The sequence below is a fragment of the Amphiura filiformis genome, chromosome 4 (assembly GCF_039555335.1).
Source record: "Amphiura filiformis chromosome 4, Afil_fr2py, whole genome shotgun sequence".
Taxonomy (NCBI): domain Eukaryota; kingdom Metazoa; phylum Echinodermata; class Ophiuroidea; order Amphilepidida; family Amphiuridae; genus Amphiura; species Amphiura filiformis.
In genome coordinates this window covers 68,758,875-68,777,140 of record NC_092631.1, presented here as the reverse complement: position 1 = coordinate 68,777,140, position 18,266 = coordinate 68,758,875, and the positions used below count along the sequence as shown (strand labels likewise).

Genomic DNA, 18,266 nt, shown 5'->3' with positions numbered 1-18,266 from the left:
TCAGATCAAAGTCACTTTCAACTGACGTCTCAGATCAAAGTCACGTTCAACTGACATCTCAGATCAAACTCACGTTCAACTGACGTCTCAGATCAAAGTCACGTTCAAATGACGTCTCAGATCAAAGTCACGTTCAACTGACATCTCAGATCAAAGTCACGTTCAACTGACGTCTCAGGTCAAAGTCACGTTCAACTGACATCTCAGATCAAAGTCACGTTCAACTGACATCTCAGATCAAAGTCACGTTCAACTGACGTCTCAGGTCAAAGTGACGTTCAACTGACGTCTCAGATCAAAGTCACGTTCAACTGACGTCTCAGATCAAAGTGACTCAAAGTGATCAGAGGTCCTATCAATGCATTTGAATCGGTCGCAAGAGTCGTGAATAAAACCTTCTGCAGAAGTCCCAATTTAAATGAAGATTACATACTGTTTGAAAATATTTCATTTCGCGTGTCTTTGAAAGAACCGAGTAGCTGATTTCAAACTAAACGGATTTTTTTTTAATGATTTATGCAGATTTCTTCTGAAATGAAGTTCAGAACAAACTATTTTTCGTGATCAAGAGCATATTTTTAATAACTGAAAGAGTATATAAATGAACCACATTCTGTCCCAGTCCAATCGAGTATAGTTAGTGATTTCAAGAAGGCATTATAACATGTTGAGATTATGTAGAGAAAAAAGAGTTGACACAAATAAATACTTAGTATTGATCAATTGATGCTTGCTGAAAACATGTGTGAAAACAGAATTCATTCCATTCAGGTAAATCAATTGGGCTTTCTATCGTCTCGAGATACTCAAGATGTAATTCACCGGCATTTCTGAACTAACCCACATGACTCTTCAAGCATCGCGGTACTACTTCCCCGCACACAATTTCAGTATTTCCAGGTTTCATGAGTAACTGCAAACATACCTTTTGACAAGAATATAGGCCTATAGTTTTAACAGGATCTTTAAAAGCCCAGGCCAATTGTAATTACAAAATGTCGATAGCAGAGAAAAATGGTCATATTGAAGTGATGTGGTTGGAACCAGAGAAAGACTACGGGAAGCATTCCTTAGTACGACGACATCAGATTATCACCGACTACATGGGTGTACGGAATGATTTACGTGTAGGGAAAGATGTGTTAGTTATGTGGGGAAGAGGAAAGAATGCAACTTATTACATGGCAAAATTGGCAAGGATCGCAAATTGTGCTAAAGGTGAGATGATACGATCAATCAATCAATCAAAAATCTTTATTTCATTCCAAATACAACAATGCAATAACAGTAAAACATACATATTTGAATGAGGAGATGCTCAAAAGGCCAAAAATCCTACAATTCCGTCAGAGTAATATAATAACGTTGTCTGTATATCGTGCTGCATAAGGATCTCACCTTTGACAATTGAAGCAACAATTGAAGCAATTTTCAATACAGCCTGTCTCAAAAAAATGTGCAAGTGGAAAACGCCGTCTTTGGCAATTAGAAAATACTGTTGTGACATGATGCTTATATCAACGTCAAGGGAGCAGTCCTAGTTTTTCAATACCGTTTGTTTCATTCATTTTGGTTTCGGCAATCCAGAGATCTGCTTCACTTAACACATGCACTGACATTTTCGAGCAGAAGCAGCTGAATCCGATATTTTGAAATCAACAGTTTAGTCCATTTTACAGTTTGGTCTTCGTGTACATGGGTCACTCAGAGCTCCCTTCCTTCTGTGTGACCGTCACCTGCTCTTGCTGCCCTGCCTTCAAGCAGGTGACGGTCACGCAGAAGGAATGGGACTCGAGATTAAAACAAGCAAATTTAACAGAACAAACGGCATTCGAGAGCTAAGACTGCGTCCTTGACGTTGATGTAAGCATCATGTCACAATTGTATTTTCCAATTGCCAAAACGGGCGCTTTTTACTTGCACAAATTTTTATTTAGGTATTATGGAGCATTGTGCAGTAGCCTGTATATCATAAACACAAACAACACTGGGCCCATGGAGATAAAAAATTTTGGTAGTATTTTGACTGCACTCGTATCATTTGTCACATGCATACATGTCCCCTTCTTTGGTGTCCTAAATCCAAATCCTATTAGGCATGATCCGGGGGCCCTCCTCTGAAAAAGACATTAAAAAAGGGAGAAAAATAATTGATGATTTTGACCACCATTTTTGACAATTTTGAAACTCCGGGATCTCCCTTGGGCTATATTTCATAATACCCTACCCCATTTGAAAACCCTGGATCCATCCTTGCTCTTGCTTCTAGGGATTGGACATCTATTGGAGAAATGGGGCATATAGCAAAATGTCACAACATGTTTGTCCGTCATAAGATTTTGGCCTCGCATATAATGATTCATAAGAATAGAGGTGACAGGGACAGAGAGAAAACGGGACAGTAGAGGGAAGTTCTTGAGTTATCATCATTATCATAATTTTACCGTGCCCCTCTGTTGACACGCCACCATTTTAAATGAATTCATTTTATTTTCAAATTTGCAGATCAAGATAATGACCGAATGAGAACCAAATCAGTAGACTCCTTTGCTCATCGCATGCCACAAAAACGGAAATCAAAAAGAAGAAACTCTGAAGGAACGGACTCAGTGCAGAGTTTGTCATCTCGGACTTCGGACAATTCAAAAAGACAATCTGATGAAACAGAATCACTGCAAAGTTCGCCATCACCAGACTATGATAAAACAATAATCGAGACAATAACAAACAATGGCGGTGATAAATGTCAGCCATCATCGGACCATGACACCACAATAATCGAGACCAGCAATGGCGGTGATAAATATCAGCCAGCATCGGACCATGACATAACAATAATCGAGATAAGCAATGGCGGTGATAATTGCCCGCCACCATCGAACCACGACATAACAATAATCGAGACAAGCAATGGCGGTGATCAATGTCAGCCACCATCGGACCACGACATAACAATAATTGAGACAAGCAATGGCGGTGATAAATGTCCGCCACCATCGGACCATGACACAACAATAATCGAGACAAGCAATGGCGGTGATAAATGTCAGCCATCATCGGACCATGACACAACAATAATCGAGACAAGCAATGGCGGTGATAAATGTCCGCCATCATCGGACCATGACACAACAATAATCGAGACAAGCAGTGGCGGTGATAAATGTCAGCCACCATCGGACCACGACATAACAATAATCGAGACAAGCAATGGCGGTGATAAATGTCCGCCACCATCGGACCACGACATAACAATAATCGAGACAAGCAATGACGGTGATAAATGTCCGCCACCATCGAACCACGACATAACAATAATCGAGACAAGCAATGGCGGTGATAAATGTCAGCCAACATTGGACCACGACATAACAATAATCGAGACAAGCAATGGCGGTGATAAATGTCCGCCACCATCGAAACGCGACATAACATTGATAGGGACAATAACAAACAATAGAGTTGATAAATGTCAGCAATCAGAATCTTGCGTCACACCAAAGACACCAATCACTATCCTTGATATCTGTGCTCAGATTCCAAAGACCGACTCTGATAGTGTATTTCTTGACTCCTCTAAGTCTCCAGATGATAAAGATAGCACCATCATACAAGATCATGAAAGACGTCATCATACTGATTTACGATTACGTTTCCTAAACGATGCTGAACACCAATTAGACCATTGCATCCGTATGCTGCGTGGTCTATTTCATGTGCCAGAGTTACACCAAATACTTCATGGTCAAAGTTTGCCCAAGACTTCATGCAGGAGACCAGCAACAGATCTTGAGGATATCAATGCGAGACAAGCTGATTTTGAGCGGAGAGCGAGTGTGTTTTATCAAGTCGTCCAGGGCATTACAGAACTGCGCAGCGATCTGGGGTTTACCAACTGGATTGCTGATGCCATCAGAAAATTCAAGAACTAAAGAACTGTCGTGTGATATTTTTTTTTTTTTTTACATTTTACAGAATTTTAAAAGAACCTAGATTTCTTTCTGGGTAGTTATTATATAATCATATGAATGTTTTGTGTGGAAACGAAAAAACAACAACACAAGTTGTGATGCAATCTACGGTAGATAGTATCTTTATATATGGCGTGCCTTCTGTATTATATATAGCTAGAAAATTATACCACAAAATCTTTTGTAGAGAGTGTTTTGCCCAGCAGTGCTGGAGATCTGCTGCAAAAAGTCTAAATCTGTTGTTTTACCTTGGCATTTGTCCTTCCTTTTTCATTCCGCACATACGTGTAGGCTTATACTGTACACTTTCAATAGAATTCATGAGGTTTTTCTATGTTTTTCTATTAATGAAAACAAATTTATATAATTTTTATACGGTATTTTGCTAATTTACGACTCAATATAATTATTGCTTTTAGAATGTATTCATATTTTATCTGAGATGTATGTATTTTAATTGTCCCTTGTGTAAATACATTTAATATTTTAAGATTTAATAAAAACGAAATTAACAAAACATTGCCTATTTATTTTGAAAAAGGCAAATATGTGCAACATTCATTTGGTGGTTTTAATATGACGTGTGCTATCACTAGTTGATAGCATGTTCAGCACGTACCTTTGATATGACGTGTGCTATCTTCCACATGTTCAGTAGATAGCACGTTCATCTGGTACCCGATCTGTAGCTTCAATATAACGTGTGCTATCTTCAGTAGATAGTACATTCATCTGGTAGCTTCAATGTGACGTGTGTTATCTTCTGTAGATAGCACGTTCATCTCGTAGCTTCAATATGACGTGTACTATCTTCAGTAGATAGCACGTTCCTCAATTGTAGCTTCAATATTTTCAGTCTTCAGTGAAAGAATGTTATATCACCCGTCAATCATGCAGACATTTGAGACAGGGTTTTGATGCTAACTAGAAAAGGATAAAGTTAATACAAACGGTTTTGGATATTATGGATTTATCTACCAAGAAATTAAACTATTGTACGTATATGCAATGTATCTTAGCTCACCTAGTTAGACTCTTTACAGATATGCAGAAATCAGATTTTCAATTATTTTGTTATCTAGATTTCCAATTTAGTGATTCCCTTATAGTGCCTTTAAGTTGGTTTTTGTTACTACTGAGTTGAAAGTATATTCCTGACAGCTCGTACAATACGATTTACGTTTAAATTGTTGTACTGCTCATTGTGTTTTGGGGAAACACCAAACAAACATGTGAAAGCGTTCAAATAATGACCGACTTTCGTACATTGATCTGGCTGGATGATCTGGGTAGGGGCATGTTGAGTAAATAAATAGCAACAATACATTTCTCCTTTTGTTGAATGGCGATATAAATGTGTGTAAACCCTTCAATAAGACCAGCCCCATCCGGGGGCCCCATGCACAAAGTACAACACTTATCATAAGAATACCGTTATCAGGTAAACCATTTTCTTCTGGGTCCCCCAGCTGATGACCTGCTCCCTGAGGCCGCCAAGCTACATCTGCCATGTACAGACCTACGGCGTAACTTGTGTTGACTATGTCACTGTGGAGTTCAAACATATGATCCTGGATGCATGGTCTGCATGCATGGTGTTCGCCAGGTAAGATGTATTATGACCACGAGATAATATTTTTGAAACAGCTTTCAAATATTTATTTTAGCACGTTTAATGGCAGCAGTAATCTGCTGGACTTAATTTGTGTACTTTGTGTACAGTGCAGCGGCAATATTAGCTAATATTATAAATGTCGCTTTTTGTGCAAGGTACCGTATGGAATTACATTACGCGGCCTTGCCATTTACTTTATGCTTTAAGGTCCTTCGGAGCATTGGGCTATTGAAGCTGAAATCCACACACCCTTATGGATATATGGTTTGTATGCAACATTTACTGTCAGGTATTATGACCACACTATGATCATTTTATTTCTATTTTTGTTTCTTATCATTCAAACAGTTTTTTTAATGACAGCAACAATCTGCCAGACCTAATCTGTGTTCTTGTAAGGGGAAGTGTAATGATAGCTACAATCATTTAAATGTGTGTGTGCGTGGATGTCCCTTGTTTGTGGGTGTGTGTGATTGCATGTGGTGGTGGTAAGTGTGTATGGGTGGGGAAAGTTGTGTAGCCTGTTTCCCTACGTGCTTGTTTGTTTATGTAAATGTTTGTAATATATGGCGATCCTGGTACAGGAAAAACGACCTTGATACTAACTTTGTTGCTGAGATAAGTCTAATGCCAAAAGTTAGCATTTATATGTATGTGAGTGCGGATATTCATTTATATGTGGGTGGGTGTTACTGCATGGGGTGGAGGTGTGTATGGGTGGGATACGTTGTATAGTCTGTTTCTCTGCGTGCTTGTTTATGTAAATGTTCGTAATAAATGGCGATCCTGGTACAGGAAAAACGACCTTGATACTAACTTTGTTGCTGAGATAAGTCTAATGCCAAAAGTTAGCATTTATATGTATGTGAGTGCGGATATTCATTTATATGTGGGTGTGTGTTACTGCATGGGGTGGAGGTGTGTATGGGTGGGATACGTTGTATAGTCTGTTTCTCTGCGTGCTTGTTTATGTAAATGTTCGTAATAAATGGCGATCCTGGTACAGGAAAAACGACCTTGATACTAACTTTTGTACTGAAATAAGTATGATACAAAACGTTAGCATTTAAATGTGTGTGAGTGCGGATATTCCATTGTATGTGGGTGTGTGTGATGGGGTGTGGTGGGGGTGTGTATGGGTGAGGTAAGTTGTGTAGTCTGTTTCTCTGCGTGCTTGTTTATGTAAATGTTCGTAATAAATGGCGATCCTGGTACAGGAAAAACGACTTTGATACTGACTTTGTTACTGAGATAAGTATATAATACAAAAATTTATCATTTAAATTTGCGTGAGTGCGGATATTCCTTTGTATGTGGGGGTGTAGGATTGCATGTGGTGGGGGTGTGTATGGGTGAGGTAAGTTGTGTAGTATGTTTCTCTGCGTGCTTGTTTATGTAAATGTTCGTAATATATGGCGATCCTGGTACAGGAAAAACGACTTTGATACTGACTTTGTTACTGGGATCAGTATAATACAAAAAGTTAGCATTTAAATGTGTGTGAGTACGGATATTCATTTGTTTGTGAAGGTGTGTGATTGCATGTGGTGGGGGTGTGTATGGGTGGGGTAAGTTGTGTAGTCTGTTTCTCTGCGTGCTTGTTTATGTAAATGTTCGTAATAAATGGCGATCCTGGTACAGGAAAAACGACTTTGATACTGACTTTGTTACTGAGATAAGTATATAATACAAAAAATTATCATTTAAATTTGCGTGAGTGCGGATATTCCTTTGTATGTGGGGGTGTAGGATTGTGTGTGGTGGGGGTGTGTATGGGTGAGGTAAGTTGTGTAGTATGTTTCTCTGCGTGCTTGTTTATGTAAATGTTCGTAATATATGGCGATCCTGGTACAGGAAAAACGACTTTGATACTGACTTTGTTACTGGGATCAGTATATTACAAAAAGTTAGCATTTAAAAATGTGTGTGAGTACGGATATTCCTTTGTTTGTGAAGGTGTGTGATTGCATGTGATGGGGGTGTGTATGGGTGAGGTAAGTTGAGTAGTCTGTTTCTCTGCGTGCTTGTTTATGTAAATGTTCGTAATATATGACGATCCTGGTACTGGAAAAACGACCTTGATACTGACTTTGTTACTGGGATCAGTATATAATACAAAATATTATCATTTAAATTTGCGTGAGCGCGGATATAGGCTATCTTTGTATGTGGGTGTGTGTGATTGCATGTGATGGGGGTGTGTATGGGTGAGGTAAGTTGTGTAGTCTGTTTCTTTGCGTACTTGTTTATGTAAATGTTCGTAATATATGGCGATCCTGGTACAGGAAAAACGACCTTGATACTGACTTTGTTACTGAGATAAATATAATACAAAAAGTTAGCATTTAAATGCGTGTGAGTGTGGATATTCCTTTGTATGTGGGTGTGTGTGATTGTATGTGGTGGTAAGTGTGTATGGGTGGGGTAAGTTGTAGGCTATAGTTTGTTTCTCTGTGTGCTTGTTTATGTAAATATTCGGAATATATGGCGATCCTGGTACAGGAAAAACGACTTTGATACTGACTTTGTTACTGAGATAAGTCTAATACAAAATGTATGTGAGTGCGGATATTCCTTTGTATGTGGGGGGTGTGTGATTGCATGTGGTGGGGTGTGTATAGGTGGGGTAAGGTGTGTAGTCTGTTTACCTGTGTGCTTGTTTATGTAAATGTTCGTAATATATGGCGATCCTGGTACTGGAAAAACGACTTTGATACTGACTTTGTTACTGAGATATAATACAAAAAGTTACATTTAAAAGTGTGTGAGTGCGGATATTCCTTTGTTTGTGAAGGTGTGTGATTGCATGTGATGGGGTGGGTATAGGTGGGGTAAGTTGTGAAGTCTGTTTACCTGTGTGCTTGTTTATGTAAATGTTCGTAATATATGGCGATCCTGGTACAGGAAAAACAACTCTGATACTGACTTTGTTACTGAGATAAGTCTAATACAAAAAGTTAGCATTTAAAAGTGTGTGAGTGCGGATATTCCTTTGTATGTGGGGTGTGTGATTGCATGTGATGGGGTGTGTAGGGGTGGGGTTAGTTATGTAGTCTGTTTCTCTGCGTGCTTGTTTATGTAAATGTTTGTAATATATGGCGATCCTGGTAAAGGAAAAACGACTTTGATACTGACTTTGTTACTGAGATAAGTCTAATACAAAACGTTAGCATTTAAATGTGTGTGAGTGCGGATATTCCTTTGTATGTGGGCGTGATTGCATGTAGGCTGTGTGTATGGGTGGGGTGAGTTGTATAGTCTGAATCTCTGCGTGCATGTTTATGTAAATGTTCGTAATATATGGCGATCCTGGTACTGGAAAAACGACTTTGATTGATACTGACTTTGTTATGGAGATAAGTCTAATACAATAATACATGCATTTTAATGTGTGGGGTGCGTATATTCCTTTGTATGTGGGGTGTGTGATTGCATGTGGTGGGGGGGGTGTATGGGTGGGGTAAATTGTGTAGTCTGTTTCTCTGCGTGCTTGTTTATTTAAATGTTCGTAATGTATGGCGATCCTGGTACAAGGAAAAACGACTTTGATACTGACTTTGTTACTGAGATACGTCTAATACAAAAAGTTAGCATTTAAATGTGTGTTACTGAGATAAGTATAATACAAAAAGTTAGCATTTTAATTGGGGTGAGTGCGGATATTCCTTTGTATGTGGGGTGTGTGTGATTGCATGTGGTGGTGATAAGTGTGTATGGGTGTGGATAGTCTGTTTACCTGTGTGCTTGTTTATGTAAATGTTCGTAATATACGGTATGGCGATCCTGGTACAGGAAAAACGACCTTGATACTGACTTTGCTACTGAAATAAGTATAATACAAAAAGTTAGCATTTAAATTTGCGTGAGTGCTGATATTCCTTTTTGTGTGGGGTGTGTGTGATTGCCTGTAGTTGTGGTTAGTAGGCCTATGTAGGGGTGGGGTAAGTTGTGTAATCTGTTTCTCTGCGCGAGGAAAGTTGTGTAGTCTGTTTCTCTGCGTGCTTGTTTATGTAAATGTTCGTAATATATAGCGATCCTGGTACAGGAAAAACGACCTTGATACTGACTTTGTTACTGAGATAAATATAATACAAAAAGTTAGCATTTAAATGCGTGTGAGTGTGGATATTCCTTTGTATGTGGGGTGTGTGTGATTGCATGTGGTGGTGGTAAGTGTGTATGGGTGGGATAAGTTGTGTAGTATGTTTCTCTGCGTGCTTGTTTATGTAAATGTTCGTAATATATATGGCGATCCTGGTACAGGAAAAACGACTTTGATACTGACTTTGTTACTGAGATAAATATAATACAAAAAGTTAGCATTTAAATGTGTATGAGTGCGGATATTCTTTTGTATGTGGGGGTGTGTATTAAGTAGTGTGTGTTAACAAGTATGGTTGTCAATGTAGATGATGTGGGTAGGGAAGTGGCTTTACATTAGATCCCCATATATTCCTCACTGCAAAACCAAATCCCACCCATCGCATTCATATATTTCATTTAGAATCTTTATTGATTTACTTGAAAAGTGTCTATTAGCTTATTAGTTTAAGAAAGCAAAAATTTGCATCTACCGGTTTAATAAGTCTGCCGATATAGTCAATAGCTATCTCCGGTAGATAGCTGGTAATAAATATAGGGCATTCTCATCTTGCCCATTCATATATTGTGGTTTGTCGAGTTGCTGATTAATACGTAATTGAAGATTTATACTAAGACCGTCACGCACGCACACTTGTCGTTGACGGTGTGCCCTCTTATTAATATAATGGCACTTTTACTACGGTGCATCGTTCTTCTAAACTGAGTGCGCTACACTATGTGAATAAAATGACATTAATATGCGCATATCATTTAGGCTAGTCAGCCCATATTACTCAATTCAGCTACCTTTGCGAACTGAGGGCTTGTAATATCATGTAAGCTGTGGTATGCTTGTGTTAAATTGGTCGAAAGAAGGTTGTCGTTTAGTTCAAACCACATTGTCGCCGGTATTTATATCAATTAACCATTTGAGCTGGGAGATTCGGCCTTGACACGACGTACCAATGTCAGCGTATTGACATTGATTAGTTCGGATGTGACACAGACGTCCTACCATAGCCGTGCCTTCCATCATCATATGTCCGTATAGGAAACGACACAAGTATTGCATTGATCATACGGCTGCAAACCGGCCGGCTTGCGGCTGCTGAGCTGAGCAGATATGACACGGCACATCTTCCTCCTCACAGCTGCGATCAGACAAGCTCACTAACACAGAGACATGTACTATTATGTATGCATGCGCGTACAACATCATTTGAGTAATGAAACGGTGAGGGTTTTCTTATCATCATAGTGCTACTTCTACTACACACACATTCCATTTAAGAGACTGAGATTCATCCGTATGCGTTATGGCAATATGGCGTTTTTAGCTAATGCAACTGATCATACCCCAACTGCTATTTCCTCGGATCACACTCCGACTGCTATTGCCAAAGATACTACAACACACGTTGTAGCCGAAGGGAAAAACATAAAGAAAGGGATTACGGAAAGATGGGAACAAACCGGACATTTCAGCACAGCGACAGAATTGGATTTTCCAAGAGGAATATGTGTGTCCCAATGGAGATATTGCCGTCACAGATTTGGGCGACTATGGATACAGTACAGGAGTGAATATATTTGGTAGAACTGGAAAATTTAAGTTCTCATTTAAACATGATATACGATCTGTATGGGATATTGATACAACGTTAGACGAGCGGTATGTCATTACAGGTCGAGAGGAAGTACAATTCTATGATAGTGAAGGCAATTTATTAACTACCACCCCCATTTATGATTCTGATAACAAACCAGTCCGACCCCGTGCTGTGTCTGTCGATCCAATGGGGAAAATTATAGTAGGTACATTTAGCGATGCAGTATCAATTCTAGACCCCGATGGCCTATTTCTAAGCAAATTTACTACAAATTACAACCTATGGCCAAAAAGCTTAACGGCTACCTCTAGTCAACAAATAGCAATGTCATTCTCATCAGGAGATGGGCTCCAGCTTGTGGATTATTTCGGTGGACACGCACGAGTTATTCAGCCTTCTCCAGAAGTGGAGAAGTGGGATCCTTACTTTCTTTGCTGTAGCCAACAGGATGAATTGTTTGTAGTGTGTCAAGAATATCCACCTGCCATATACAGATATTCTACCAGTGGTGAATTCTTAGGATGTGTTACAACTGATGTAACGGATCCAATGGGAATAACACTATCCAAAGATGGGGAGGAGTTATACGTAGCAGATCACATACCAAATGACACTTCCGTCAAGATATTCAGACGACCCTGATGGCGGCAACATCTGTTTTGGTTTTGTTTGTTTTTGCTACTAGTACTACTTAACTACTATTACTATTTCAATATTTTTCATTAAAATTGGTTCTCAGTGCAAGCATCTATAGGCAATTCGTTGTGTAATGGCCTCTTTACATGGGTAATTAGGCTAGTCAATGCGTACAATCCAAGATATAAAACTTAGGTTGTCTCAATGTATCATTATGACAAACATTGCATTAACCCGTTACCAAATTAATTTGTAGTATAGCTTTTATAAGTGGTGTTTAATTAATTACATTTTTCGTTATGTTTGGTGGATTTTCTAAGATTCAAATATTTAATACTCCAATTGCTATTTTCACGATGAGATTTTTTAATGCATAGATCCCTGTGATTAACACCTACGGTATTTTATATTAAAATTATTTTACTCCCCAAAATCCATATGTAAGTTCAATGTTATCTTTTTATGAAGTTCCCAATACTAGTAGACCTACCTGTCCTAACAACCAAAGATATCAGAAATGTTAAGATTACATTTGATTGTTTTGACCAAATATTGTGTCTAATTTAAATTGTCAATAATTGCAATTAGCCTTTTCGAGATATGCCGGACACGAAATGGGTAAAGTGTGTTGAATTTGGCGGGTTTTACCCATATTGAAGACTGCCCTCATATTGTGTACGCCATATCTCGAAAAGGCTAATTATGTTGACAATATTTTTTGTCGAATTTAAAATAACAATCAAAGAATTTTGAAAATGATTAAAAAAAACCCCAAAGAAGCGAACAATAATCGACAAATCATTTCATTTATATCTTAAACATTTTGTCCTATGATGAGTAAAGGGAAATAAAGAACGTCACTGAAACAATAAGTGCCTTGTTAGTTACGACGCGTATATGCAGTATATAATCACAGTGTTTTAATCATGTACCGGTATCGAAATGGACCAATGTTAAAATGGTTAAGATGTTTATAAGCACTAGCAATATTATGGCATTTGGAAGGTTTACTTTGTACCGTACACTTAATATTATAAATAACAACACACAGATCGTATTTGCAAGGGATTCTGAAATGTTCATATAGCACACATTTCCTGATATATTGTATCACTTAATGGTCTTAACACAAGAACTGCAAGACGTACTGAAATATATTTGCAATGTTTCTTCTGACATGTCTGAGAAATAACAGAGTCTACAATTTCAACTTAAATTTGTATTTATTATATAGGTACGTACCATTTGACTTCTAGGTGGGGTTAATTTTTTTTGGAAGTTTTTGAAAAAAAAAAACTTTACCCACTACACGAGAAAAAAACCCATTTTACCCACTATCACTAAAAAAAATGCACACTATGACTAAAAAACTTTCCCCCACCTAAATGAACATACACTAATACATGAAATTAAAAAAAAAATTCTGGTCAATACCTAGTGCAAAAAAATAAATAAATAAAATAAAATCGCCGTCAAAAAAATTCAGCCTAACCACAACTTCCAGCCCCTGGAATCAAATGGTGCGTCCCATATTTCATATTTTCAAAATGCTTAAGTATGGTCCGAACTCCATTTAAATTTAGACTTCTGGTTACAAAGCTCTGAGTGATTCTCTATAACTTTAAAAACAGAGTAAAACACTTTTTTTTCAATAACTCAAAATCAATGTTAGCAACATTAGTCTCATTCCTATTGACCGTGTCACATAAACTACAACTAATTTATTGTTATTTTGGTGTGCTTGGGCTCTGAGTCGAACAAATGAAATGCATTTTTATAAGGGTTGACTTTAATTTGATTTGACAGCTGCAATATGGTTGAACATTAGCAATTTCATTTGGTTGATGCACTATGCAGTTGGGTGAACTCTCTAAATGGTAACTAGACAACTATCTTGTAGGTCCTTCCATTGTGTTCACATCTCTTGCTCATAACCAGATTGTGCTCCATGACTCTTTTACATATCATAATTGTACTACTTGCCCTGGTTTCCAATTGCATATAACAAGTATTGTGCGATTAATTGATTAAAATGTTACATTAACGGCTCTTACAAAAAAAACTTTCAAGCAAAAAGATCTCAAATAGAAATAATTTGTGATCACTTTTTATCTTTGCTATGACATTATCAAATCAAAAAGGATAAAAAGTTCATCAAAATAAACGGAAATTATTCCAATAATGAAGAATTAAGATGACTAATGAAACTGTCCAAAATTAACAACGTTAAGTTTGGAAATGGTGCCACACATAAGAACCACATAACTGTTTAATTAAAAAAAATCTCTCTATAGGTGCAGTCTGCAGACGCAGACTAAAAGACATGCATGTTCATTCTATAGGTAAAACATATTACTCAAAGGACTATGCATAAGAGTTGACGTCAACATAATAAGCTGTATATCAAGTTACTTTAAAACCAAATGCTGATTTAGATCCATTGAAAAATCCAAATAATACAACGTTTAAAAGGAAATGTGGTATCAATTACTAGCAATTCCATGTGAAAACCACACACCCACTATGGAAGACATGTCCTTATAATTCAAATGGGGTTATCTGAATGGGTGACTCCATTTGAAATCTATACATCCTCTGTGTGGAAGATATGATTGTTTTTTATAATGGTTGTATCATGATTTCAACCGGAATAGCACTATTTAAGAATAGATCTAAGAAGTGTCCTACGCATATTATAATTTTCAACAGATCATACTGTCACATTAAACTTATAGGCTACTATATATATAGAATAAATTGTATAGCACAAGCAATGCATCATGTATCGCCACACCATACCACGCACCCTCGAGTATCATAGAGCTGTGATCATGTATACATAAATAAACAACTTGCAGTATCATTAATTTATGCGAAAATATTAAACCACATGATAGATTTAAAAGGTTATAGCTTATTTGTTTGCAAACGCTTCAAATTGTCATGTCGTTGTTACAAAATCTATATAGTAAGAAAAACATTTTATATGGTTTAGATCAGACTTTAGAAGTCACAAACTCTGATATATTAATTTTCATGTCAGATTTGGTCCTTCAGGGACGGGTTAGGTCTTTTGATTACATTGGATCGTGTGAGTTCTTCAATATATAAATAATGAGACAGTTTGAAATTTGACGATTTGAAAGGTATATCAAACATATAGTGCTTTAAATAATTCTAACTAACATAACGGGGTTTTGTACCACTAACGGGATTTATGCCAACATACGGTAACGGGGTTTATAAAAACATAACGGGGGATATACAGACAGCGGGATTTATGCCAGCATAGCGTAATTTGATGTCTTTGATAAAGATGCCACAAAAATATGTTAAATGTTATCATTGTTTTAGCGATAGCAACATTGAAAACAGCAATTCCATGATAAAAGATCAAAAACAAGTCACACTGTTTATCGCAATTTACTTTTACATCATAAAGAGTTATCATTGTTTTAACGTTAGCAGCATTGAAAACAACAATTCCACAATAAAAAATAAAAAACAAGTCACAATGTTTTTCGCAATTTACTTTTACATCATAAAGAGTTATTAAACCCATGACCGTAACCAGTCTATTTTTGGCAAAGCGAAAGCATGATACTTACGTCATTTTATTTGATTCATAAAAATAGAAGGAACTGTGCGTCTCAAGTGTCATCCCTAATACACGGAATTACGTCCATGCACGGAACGCCTGGCTCTAAATGCGCAGGTGGCATTTAAAAATACAGTCGGATTGTTACGAGAAATAATATTAAAAGATAACATTCTAATTGAATATTTATCAGCATAATTTCAATTCCAATCAACATGAGAGATGTGAATTGAATTACACGGCTGAAATTTCTGTGCACATGCATGTAGAGTTATTATTTTGTTGTATTGATGTGCAGATGTGGTGAGAAGCAGACAACAGCGTAACAGCGTTAAATTATAATAACACTAAATTAATAACGTTCAAATAATGCAAATCAGACGAGTTGCAACATTCCTAGTTTCATTACGGTAGTTTTTGTGAACTCAAAGCAGATGGTTAGTGATATCGGTAATTATCGTGTAATTAATTTGTTATTTTTATTAGGGAATAATCTCGTTTGCAATATAAGTGCATCGCAAATGTGGTCTGCCATTTTATACACAATCATAATGAAAATCTGAAATCTCGCAAATCAATAATCAATCTCATGGTGTCATAAAAATGACATAACAAAATCTAAAATTCTTGTTCCGTCAATGAAAATGTTAAAATGCTTCAATATCACCGGTTGAGATGTCGCCAATAAAAGGCCAGAGTAGCCAGTTGCAATATAAACTGTCGCAATATAAACGTACGTGTATATTATAGACCTGGATTTTATCTAGTCCGGCCGGACGCTGGCCTGTAACTTAATAAAAGCAGATTTTGTTATTATTGAATGTGTGTTCGTACATTTTGTATATATGCGCGTTATAACATCGATGTACGATTTGTCGACAATACAGCGTGTTAACCCATAGGTGTCATCTACATCAATACCACGGCACATCTCCTCGCTGCCATGTTCAATATTATATTTTAACAATAAACAAGGTGATGGGCCGTGTTAACTCTTTTTTCATTCAGTTTATTCACAGCACAAAGTGTGTACTATAACCAATGTTATCCTAAACCCAGCGAGGTCATTTGGCGTGCAAAATAATACACAGTGTGTGCACAACGGAGATCCAGGTAGATGTAAACGCACGCTAGTGATGACTTTGCCTGTGATTATTAGCCTATATGGTACAGAATATCATAAATTTTCACAATATTTTACTCAGTAATTATTTCATAATAAAACCTTTTCTTTAACTCATTTTGTTCTCAAAATACCCACCCTGTTCAAATTTTAGGATATTTTGATAAAATATCACGGGATAACCCGTAATAGAAATGAAATCAACTGCAATCAATGCAATCAGATATCACATTCAAGTCAAAACTAGTTCTTGCATAATGTGCATCCTGGCACGGGAAATAGTCCATGCTCCGCCTTCATGCTTACAATACAACCTTCTTGTAACCTATTGCGTATAAATATTTAAATTATGACAGGTTTGTAGTCGATCCGAATACAATACTTAGAAATTAAAAATTTTATATGATTTGACACAAAAGATTGTCAAACCAACTAAAATGATAATGCTTGTATACAATAGAAATAATGTTAGTAGCGCGCAAACTCGTATTTTAACTATGTGGTCTATGTGCTAAATCTAATACGTTTTAAAAAAAAGTTGTAAAATTCTGAGAGTTTTCAAAATTTAGATATGAAGAAATCAATCAAATCTCTTTTGGATAGTTAACACAATTTTTGACCTAAAGCAGCTACTTATGAATAGACGCCCAATCTACAAACTGATTGAAAATATGAACATGTCACCGTATCGTACTTAGAGCCGCGCCGGTTGCCACTTCAACACTCTCCATCGACGGGGGCTATAACCGAAATTCAATTTCCTCATTTCCTTTCGAAAGTATGACGCGATATTATATCCCATATCTTGAAAATATGTTTTTGTTTTTGCTATGTTGGGGTTTTTTTCCTTCTGCTTTTTATAAGATAATGTTAGGCAATAATACGACATATGCACATTTAGCAATTTCATTCGCAATTTTCAAATAATAGCTCATATTCATAACGATTTTAAGCAATTTAGAATTTCTTGAATTGGTCGGATGTAAGACGTTTTTGCTGTACTAAACCCGCAATTATTTGTAATTTCACAGCTTAACATCAATTTCTAAAATTTAAATTCGCTTATCGATTGGGAATAAATGTTCTAACTTTAAGAATTTAAACACTATACAATTAAAGCTGCTACAATGTTTGTAGTTCGCCGTATATTTGTTGACCAGCACAAGAGTGATTAAAGATTAATATCTATAATATTTTTTTACGTTTCACAAAACACATATTCATTCAGTATAATATTTTCTATTTTGAATGGCACACAAAATAATATATGTTCTACCTAATTGAATTACTATCATTTCGGTGGCAAGTACTTAGTAGTAGAATTTATGAATGACATTAAATCAATAGGCTGAAGCACGGGTAATGTACATTATAATATTGTATGGGTACACGAACCGAAAGATGCACAACATTGCTCCTCTACATTTTATAATGTACATGCATTATATATGCGTGCTAGATGCTATAGTTATAATTACAGCCTGTTTTAGAGGTTGGTAAATTTGTAACAAGATTTTTTTTCTTGACGTGAACACTAATTGCAATCGGGAAACAATTGCTCTTCATGAATAGTTTGCTATGAGATTACCGAAACGGAACTAATCTTTCTCGGTTGTCTTAATTAAAGTAT

General features: G+C 36.8%; 1 protein-coding gene across 1 annotated transcript; it reads left to right on the top strand.

Annotated features, from left to right (window-relative positions):
- The first annotated feature begins 836 nt into the window (after positions 1-836).
- LOC140149915 (uncharacterized) lies at positions 837-4,432 on the top strand. Its single transcript, XM_072171929.1, has 2 exons — positions 837-1,218; positions 2,506-4,432. The coding sequence occupies exons 1-2, from the start codon at positions 996-998 to the stop codon at positions 3,930-3,932; spliced, it is 1,650 nt and encodes a 549-aa protein (XP_072028030.1). The 5' UTR covers positions 837-995; the 3' UTR covers positions 3,933-4,432.
- The last annotated feature ends 13,834 nt before the right edge of the window (positions 4,433-18,266 follow it).

Coding starts and splice junctions, on each gene's coding strand:
- LOC140149915 (XM_072171929.1), top strand. CDS start 996: ATGTCGATAGCAGAGAAAAATGGTCATATTGAAGTGATGTGGTTGGAA. Junction 1,219..2,505: donor GATCGCAAATTGTGCTAAAG/GTGAGATGATAC, acceptor TCAAATTTGCAG/ATCAAGATAATGACCGAATG.